The 10,382-nt window shown below is 21.7% G+C and overlaps 1 protein-coding gene across 4 annotated transcripts in view; it reads right to left on the reverse strand.

Moving 5' to 3' along the window:
• Positions 1–1,297, reverse strand: part of LOC113869027 (cleavage and polyadenylation specificity factor subunit 3-II) — a 44,814-nt gene extending 43,517 nt beyond the window's left edge. For 3 of the 4 annotated variants that reach the window (XM_027505127.1, XM_027505126.1, XM_027505130.1), the window contains exons 1-3: positions 1,180–1,297; positions 923–1,100; positions 724–796 (exon numbers count right to left, since the gene is read on the reverse strand). In XM_027505127.1, the coding sequence (XP_027360928.1) occupies positions 724–796; positions 923–1,100; positions 1,180–1,204 (276 nt within the window). In that variant the 5' untranslated portion in view covers positions 1,205–1,297. The remainder of the gene's footprint in view (positions 1–723; positions 797–922; positions 1,101–1,179) is intronic. The other variant, XM_027505128.1, reaches the window with a different exon arrangement.
• Positions 1,298–10,382: the final 9,085 nt, after the last annotated feature.

Consider the following 10,382-nt stretch of genomic DNA (forward strand, 5'->3'; position numbering starts at 1 on the left):
AAAACCTTAAACTTCTCAATGTTATCAATGGCGGATGGCGACTCATGGCAGAAACCCAAAAAACTGTCATAAAGTTATGGCGGCCGCCATGGCAGGTTATGGCAGATATAATAAAATATATAAAAAAATACTATAGGTCATAAAAAATAATTAACTCAAAATGTATGTAACATAACCTATAATCCAAAGTATAATTCAATACAAAATATACAATTATCAAATGTCAAGTTAACAATAAAAACACAAGATTTACATTCACAGCTAAAAGCTTAACACAACCCTCCTCCTTTACTGGGGCTTGGGACCAACCATGGGGCAATAGGCGGAGTTCTTGAAGTTATAACAGAATTAGAGTATTTTTTTCAAATAGGAACCAAAACTTAAAATGCAGAGTTTTCACACATGGAGGGACCAAAATGATGAGCAGTTTTATATAGGTATCAAAATGAAAAAACAAAGTCAAGAATATAAAGAGATTAAAACCAAAAAACAGTGTCAAATATAAGGATCAAATTCAATAGCATTATAACTTTGGTAAACAACATTTGTAAACAATCTTTCATATAAAGATCAAAAGGCAGGGCTTTTTAAGAGAGTCAAGTATAAAGACAAAATTTATAACTAAACCCAAATTTTTTACTAAAAATATTCAAATTCCATTCTATAAGAATTCCAAATTTCAGGTAAACATTTCATCAAACAGGGAGAAGGAAAATGACTCACCGTCATATAAACCGGCCCGTTATAGCCGCAAACTTCAGTGAAGTAAGCTAAGGCGCCTATATGATCCAGGTGACTGCTCCATTAAAGCAAACAACGACGAAACATTGAAATGCAAATAAGAATAGCGATAGTAAGACCAACGCATGTGAGTAACATTTTTCTAATTATAATAAAGAAAAGAGGGAGGGGTGTAAGATACAAATGAGTGATGATGATGCAAGAGAGAGCAGAGTTGAAATCGCGATTGGGGGAGATGAGGGTGAAATCGGGGTAACTACGACGGTCAGAGTAGCCCATGTGCATTCCGCAATCGAACATGATTCTCTTTCCGTTCATAGTAACCACCACGCAGCTCTTACCAACCTCTTGCCCAGCGCCTGCACAGTGCAAAACCAAGTAATTTGTGAATCAGGTTGCTCGCACCAAAGAGGAGAGAAAGAAGGAACGACCAAATACCCAACACAAGCGTTTCAATGGCCATCGATCGATGCTGTCTAGTGTCAGCTTAGCGGCAACCTACACCAGCGTTTAATTTAATCTGCACACACCGCGCCGCCAAAACAACATATAACAAGGAGCCTGTTATTTTTATCTACGATTTATAAAATATTTTTTCAAAAATATTTAAAATTATGCATATATAGTAAACATACGGATCCGCGGGTTTGTTTAAAAACAATTAGAAAAATAAATAATTCATATTATAAAAATTCATAGTATTATTTTTTGTTGTTTAAAAATAAATTAGTTTAAATAAAATAATATATACTTTATATTATTTAACGGATAGTACAATTATTCATCATGATAAATTTTAAAAAAATATGTTAAATAATTTATTAAATATGACAACTTTATTTATAATTTTTATAAAATTATTTTTTAAACATAACTAAAAATTAGTATTTTAAATATAAAACATATATTTTAAAAATTATAATATAATTATATTAGTGTTATTTTGGAAATACATTAATTTACAAAATTATGCATACAAACACAGTGTATATATAATTATTTTTCAGTTTTAAGATTATATGACAGTTAAATAGTTTGAAAGAATTAATTTAATTAATTTTCATCTACTTTTTTATAAATTATATTAATTATATATTAATTATAATTTAAACTATACATATGATATTTAATATAAATATGTAGAATGTTAAATAATAACTTTTAGTGAATTATATGTAGATATATAAATTAAAAACAAATTAAATATGCTAAGTAATTTGTCAAATATATACACGTTTGTTTAAAATCTTTATTGAAGTATTTGGTTTTAAAAAGTTAAAATTTACATATATTAATATAATATATATATATATATATATATTAAAGGAAAATCATAATATATATTTTTATATTTTTATATATTTGAAAATAAATTAGTTTATAAAACTATCATGCATATAATAACAATATACATATATAATTTTTTTTCACTTTGATGGTTTCATAACAATCACATAGTTTGAAAAAAATTAAATTTAATCACATTTTTTTGTTTTTTATAAATAAATAATTATAGATTAATTATAAGTTAACTTTATACATAATAAGATTATTTAAATATAAATATAAATATATAAAACACTAAATAATAATTTTTAGTGAATTATAAATAGATATATAGATATATATATATATATATATATTGTTTATTCAAAATAATTTTGTAAAAGAAATAAAAAATAAAATTCTAAACGTGCATTTAAAATATAATAATTGAAAAATATTTACATAAATCATTAAATAAAATAGGATACATATATTTGTTGATTTCAATTAACTTTGTCAAAAAAATTAAATTTTAAATAAAAATAAAAAATTATTTTATCAAATTTATATACAATATATAACTAAATATTTTATAAAACTTATCTTTTATGTGTATTTTTATATTAGTTATCATTAATTTTATTATATTAATTGTAATGTATTATAAATTATGTCTAATCAATTGTTAGTAATTTTTAAGTTATTTTTTAAAAATATCATTAATTACAAAATAAATTCATTAATTTGTATTTTTTTTATCATAGTAGTTCTATTTTTTATTCTTAAATCAATTTTTATGAATTCAGTTTAATTAATTATCATTATTTATATGTTTTTTAATAATTTTTCTAATGATCTAATCACATTTTAAAAAATTTATTTGATTTTATGATATTAATGTTAATTTTTATTTTATAAATTTTAATAATTTTTATAAAATATGTCTAATCAATTGTCAATATATTTTTAAATTATATTTTATAAATATCAATAATTATAAAATAAATATATTCATCTTTCATTATTTAGTTCGTACTTACTTTTTACAAATCTTAATAATTACAAATTTTATTATAAATATATTGTGTATATAATGAATGTTATAAAAATTATAAAAATTTAATAATTTCAAATTTTTATTATTTAAAATTTAATTATCAATAACACTTTTGATATTTTTTAATTTTTACTAATTTATTTATAAATTTCTCTTTTTATAAATTTAAAAATTTGAACATTTCTAATATATAAACTCAATAACCTAATTTTATTTTATCTAAAATTATATTTATATTGTTGTAGATTGAATTAGTTAACAAAATATTAATCTATACAATTAACTTAAATTACAATAAAATCTAATATATGATATTACTTAAAAGTAATGTATTTTATATTTAGTAATAAATAGAAAATAAAATATTTTAATATTAAGAAAAAAAACATACAAAGTATATGTATTACTTGTTTAGATTAATTTAAAGAGTTGACATCATTGTGAAATATAAAAAAAAAAACTCTTAAACAAGTTTTAAAAAGTTGTGTAAAAATTATATATGTATGAAGAATTAATATAATAAAAAATTCTTTTTATATTATAATTATTTATTTGAATTTTTTTGTGATGCTTAGATTTTAAATTTGGCCTAATTGATTTTATATGTATAAATTCCATTCAATTTATTTGTCTAAATATTTATTAGATTAATTACATGGTGAAGATTAATAGGTGGTTAGCCATTTAAAAATAATGAAGTTGTCATATTCTTATGTTGACAGTATATTGTGGCTATATTTCAATTCTTGTAATTATTAAATACAAAATAAAAATAGACATTCAATATGCATTAAAATATAATTTAATAATATATATGTGAATATTAAATTTGGCCTAAAAAAATTTATTTATTTGATTAATTGTTTGCCTTATTTAAAAAAGGAATAAACATTTTTATTTTTCTAAAGAGTAAAAATTGATCTAAAAAAATTAGAAATAAACAAATTTTACTTCTAATAAAGAAATTAAACATTATCATATTAAAAAAAAACAACACCAAGGACCATTCCTTTATAAAAATAAAATGAGAAGTACATTAGAAATTTGTTTGGTTTAATACCTTATAAAAAAAGGAAGAGCATCAAAATGGAAGGGAAGGATTTTAAAAGAAAAAAAAAAGATAAAAAGCGGAGAAGAAGAGAATAGGAGGGCATAAGAAAAGAGAAAAACAACAAAGAAAGGGAGAGATTGGAAGAAGAAAAGAAGAAAAAGAAAAAGAAGGGGAGTTTATTGGAGAGTCTTCTTCTCTAATCTTGCAAGCTCTGTTGGTGAGAATAGTTGAGTAACAAGTTTAAGTTTTCAATGTTGGATTATTTTAATAATCTATATAGTTGTCTATGTAACTTGTTATATGACTTTAATTAATAATTTAATTTGATGATGGTTAAATAAAAAATATAAAGTTATTGTAAGTATAATTATAAATAAAATTATAAGGAAACTCTATACTCTCCCTTCATATAAAAATAAAAAAGCAGTTACCAATAGAGGTTATAATAATAGTATGAAATTATATTTTTTAATATTTTTATGTATTTTTGGAGAAATTTGCAGGGATCTGTGGGGAAGCAGGGAACGGGAATGGGGAAAAAATCTCCCTGGAGAAGAACATGGGATGCGAGGACAGGGAGCGAGAGCGCGCAAGTGCCAATCCTAATTATTATATTCTATATACATTGATACATAACTTTTCATGGTTACAAAATATTACCAACTCCATTAACCAACCATTAGTGTACGATGTAACAAAAAGATGACATGTCAATGTGATTTAACAAGCAAACTATAATTTTATTTGGTTTATCCTTGTAATGTCTTTCAAATGCTTTAAAGTTAGAGAAATTATAAGGTCTTTAGAAAAATATTTGTGTCTCAACTCCAATATAGCATAAACTATGGGCACAATAGTCCCGATTACATCTAACTTTATGTCAAACTCCAATACATTGTCAATCATGAGCATATGATTCTAATAATATTGAGTTTTAATTTAGCAATTAATATATACAAATATGCATGTATATACAAAGATACATGATAAAAAGAACTCAGTGTATTATCAATTACTTAAAATACATAATACATGTAAATCAAGATAAAAGGTCTAATATAAAAATAAAAATAAAAACTCTCCCTAATGGAGTACATGAAAAGAACTCACAATATCTATATTCTCAACATGCTTTTAAATACCACCAAAATGTCCATAGTTAAGGGAGATTAGCTAACATAGAACTTGTATCAATATGTTCAACAACTTTGTAAATTTTTTTATAAGATTTCTAACTCAAATACTTCTATTTCAAGTGCTTAGAATCACTTATAATTTTGTTGTTGTTTTTATTATTATTATTATTATTATTATTATTATGTGCATAACATAATAGCACTGTTATCAAATGAATTTTTAATTGGTCTAACAATGAAATCCATGATAAGAAGTCTTGTCACTATGGTTTTCAATGTACATGTACATGAGGGGCAACAAGATAAAAAGCATTAAATTGTTAGCTTATTGATTTTTATTATTTTTTAAAAACTACATATTAAAATATAAATATTTTGAAATAATTTTTTTAGAAATAATTTTGTCACATCATCATAAGTCTCACCATTAGAAATGGTAAGATGTTTTCTTTTTTGAAAAAGGTGAAATTTGATAACACATGGTGCTATTAATGATCACCTATATACAATTCTTTTCACCTGTTCTCACTTATTCTTTTTGGTTCCACTTTCTTTTTTGGTCTGTGTTGTACCTATTTTCTTATTGTTTGTTAATTAACATGAGGTATTATTTTATTTATAATTATAATTGAGCATGTTATAATTTAACTATAAGTTGATTTATTTTATTTTAGAAGTGATCAAACTTTGAACTTGCATGGATACAAACTTTAGATTTGTATTGTTCTTCACTAAAGGTTAATGAAATGCATTTAAAATAACTATTTATATTATTTATATTTTTTTTGTAATATTGTTTATGTTTTTAGATATAAAAATTTGTAAAAATAATATATTGATGTAATAAATTGTTAATAATAAATTAAATAATTTTAAAAAAAGGTGAATAGTTTCAAATTAATAAAATTTAAATAGTAAAATAAAATTATTAAAATTAGATAGTTCTAAATCAATAAAATTTAAAAATATGTTTTTTTATTAATAGAAAGAATATTATTTTGAGGTAGAAATACAAAAAATATATAATTTGTTATTATTTTAGTTCCTCCTTTGCATTATTATTGTTTAATATTATAATTAATTAGATATTTTAATAATAATAGTAATACTTATTATAATTATTATTAATGTTATAGAAAATTATTATGATGATTATAATATAATATTATTTTTTAATTATTAAATATTAATTAGTTTGTATTTACAAATGTATATTATTTGTATTTACATATATACACTTTTTTATTAACTAAATGTAGAAAATTATTTGTTAATTGTAAATATTAGTTTATTTATAATTAGAAATTAAGAATATATTAGATAGTTTATAATGGTTTTAGAAAAAATAAAAGAGATGTTTATATGTTAAAAAATTTGTTGTAAGAATTCAATATATTATTAGTATTGTTATTATTATTTAATCATTACATATACAATAATTAAAAATAAGTTTTCTATGTAGTATTAATATGGATGTTATTAAATTTTATATTATTAATATGATTATTATTGAATTATGATTAGTATTGTTATATTTTTTGTTATTATTAATAGTATTAGTTATTTATTATAGGATATTATTTTTGGTTAAAATAATTATGGTTAGTGTTGTTTAAATAAATTAAAATTAATAATAATAATATAGTTAATAACATTAGTTAATTTTTGTTGTTAAAATTTTGTTATTAATTAATTATTATATGTTTTACATTGTTTCAGATGGTATAATTATCGGTACAATGAAGATTATTAATCCTAAGTTAAAGAATTCTTCTTTACTCTGATTTTAGAGTATTTGTGTCTTCAAACATATATAAAATGGTGATGATCACCCAATACCTCAAGGTTAAGAAAAGTTAGTTTATTCTTGTTTGAGACATCTCTGTTAATAATATTTATAATAGTTTCATCTTTATTTTCTTATACGCTGTAAAAAAATTCTTAAGTCTAAAATTTTATGACTTCTATTAAAGTTAATTACATCTAAAATTATCAAACTAACTCTTTTAGATAAAAAATATTGACATCGTACACTAACATAATATCAAAGTCTTAAATAGGTTTCAAACCTTCACAATTCCTCTTAATTTTTCAACTATAATACATCATAAGAAAAACAAATAGATCTAGGTGGTAATCCTAAATATACACATAATTAACACAACAAAACTAATAGTTGCAATCACAAGTTATCCCCTAGGTAATTTATCCCTTATTCTTTGGTCTACTTGGAGGAGGGTTATTATGCATACCAAGGTATGACATAGCATAGTACAGGGGAAATGAGACTTCAATCCCTCACCACGTCAACCATAACTACAGGGGAGATTAAAAGATCATTTATAATAGTTTTAGTAAAAATCACATTCCCTATAAATATGACTATCTGGTTGATAGTATTCTAATCTCATTGCCCAACCCTCATAGAGAATGCTATGCACTGATGATACACGCTTCCAAAGTTCATTTTGCATCCATAACATTGTTAAAGGAACAAAACAAAGAAAGAGTGAGTATAACCATTCTTAAACTATTTTATAAAGAAAATACCCAATTGCTAATTAATATAAATTATCAATCATGAAGAGTTTCAATATATTTTAATTAAGTCTTTTCCATGGAATAATTAATTATCCATGAAAATTGAGAATAACATAGTCCAGATAGTGGCACAGGATACATCATCCCTTATTAAGACTACAATTATAGTGCACAATCATCACAAAATATAGTCACTTCTTGTGGTTTACACTCACATTGATTGTGAGATACTCGAGTGTTAGTCAAGATAGTTTATTATGTTTTTCATATAAGTTAGCTATATTTGATCCTTATTAGTACTTGGATACTTTATTATCTTCATTGTTAGATACTTTAACCAATCACTTTTTGCCTAATGTTTATACTTAGCATTACTCTACTACTTTGTTGTGCTATTAATTCACAAACGCAACATTAATCTAAGTAAAATCACAACCCATAATCCAGTCCATGTGATCTATATTTAACTTAAAACATAATTCTCTTATATAAGAGAAAGATTTTTATCACCATGGACTTGGCTAATTTCAAAATTTTCTAAATTTCATGTATAATATTGTAAAATTCATAATTTATTCACTATTAGTTCAAAATCATGAAATCAATAGGGTTATCTACATCTAAGTGTCTATTTTCATAAATAAAATATACAAGCATAGATCACACACAAAATATACTATAGCTACAAATTCTCTTTGTATATCACAAAACTTCATGTTCTAACACTGATCAATAGAAAATTTATAACTAATTCATTTCAAATCTAAAAGTCATGAACCAAGTGGAATTATTTTCCTTTGAACACAAATATAAGAAGAACTTGGACACACACATAATTTCAACAAGAGCTATAGTTTCTCTCTACATGTAAGAGAATGTTATTTTCTAACATTAGTTTGGTATAAAATTCATAACTAATGCATTTTAAATACAATTTCAATGAAATTTGTGAGTAATTACTCCTAAAATAATTCTCTATATAAATAAAATGTCTCAGTGATTTATTTCTAATTAGTCCCTATAATTTACAAAATTTATAGTTTAATCTCAAAATTTTATTTTATTGCAAAAATGTCATTTTTATTAAAAGTTTGTCAATTTCAGCAATGTTGTACATTTTCCATCATAATCCTAACGCATTCCCAAACCTTAAACATTTATACAAAATACAGCTATGTGGTCCAAAGTATATATTCCAATTTTCATACATATTTAGAGTCAAAACTATAGTACTTCGTTAATTCAAATTCAACTACACATTAATTTAATTTATTAATGAATATTGACACAATAAGAAAAAGTTTTGAAAACAAAAATTGCATGTCAAAGAGAAAGCAATAAAGCGTACAATTATGATAACAATGGATTCTAAATCATACTAGCTATAAATAAAAAACAATATTGTAATAATTTTTTTCCTAATTATAAAAAATAAATGTTTTTTTAAATATATTAATTATAAAAAAAATTTATATCCTTAATCTATTATAAAATCATGTTAACTAAGTATAATTTAACTCTAATATTAAATAAAAGCAAAAATTAATTTAAATAAAATTAAAATATCAAATAAATTAGGAATACCACAATAAAATTTTAAACTTATTTATTAAAGACATAATATGTATCATATGAATTGATGTGCTATGATTTTGAATCTAATAATTACCAGACTATATATATATATATATATATATATATATATTTTAATTCACGTTCTCAAAGCTATTCAAGTATACATGCGTACTAATTTCCTATATCATGAATTTTTCATTAAGATTTACATTTGAACTCACATTAATTTGTTACAAATATCTAAATAAAAACAAACAAATCCCTTAAATTAATTGTTAAACTTATTCATGTGTCATTCTAAATTATGAATTAACCTGTTTTTATTAAAAAAAAAATTACAATTAATTATAGTCTACAAAGGTATTAGATAATTCTAATATCAAGACCAAAAATTACTCATGTTGTAGCATCACACACACCTCTAATTTTAACTAATATATTATATTTTGAATATAAAAGAATTACGTATATTTAATTAGTTTTAATTCTTGGTATTTTTAAAAGAGAATAAAAATTAAAACAATAAAAGGATAAAAATTTAAATATTAAATTTTATATTAATTACATAAAAGAATAAAAATATAATATAATTTAAAAAGTATAACTTATAAAGATGCAATCTAAATTTAATTATATATATATATATTTATTTATTTATTAAAAAAATTGTAATTATTATAGGCTCAATATCTTTCATTATTTCAATTAAACCACCTTTAACAAAATAAATAAATAAATAAAAATAATAACACTTAAAATTTTACTACTTTTAAATCACAAAATCAAATTAAAAGTTATAGATATTCTTAAGTATTAAATTATATAGTTTTAAGTATTAAATTATATAGTTTTAAGTATTAAATTATATTGGATTAAACATGTCAATTTAAAATTACTGAAACACATGAATCAACTTGTGAGAGATCATTTTAGCGTAATCTATAGTCTCAAATTCGAATCATAATAAAAATAATTGTATTAAATATTCAGAGAAATTTTTTTGTCACCTATATTA

This window comes from Abrus precatorius, unplaced genomic scaffold (genome assembly GCF_003935025.1).
Source record: "Abrus precatorius isolate BTA unplaced genomic scaffold, Abrus_2018 Scaffold6, whole genome shotgun sequence".
NCBI lineage: Eukaryota > Viridiplantae > Streptophyta > Magnoliopsida > Fabales > Fabaceae > Abrus > Abrus precatorius.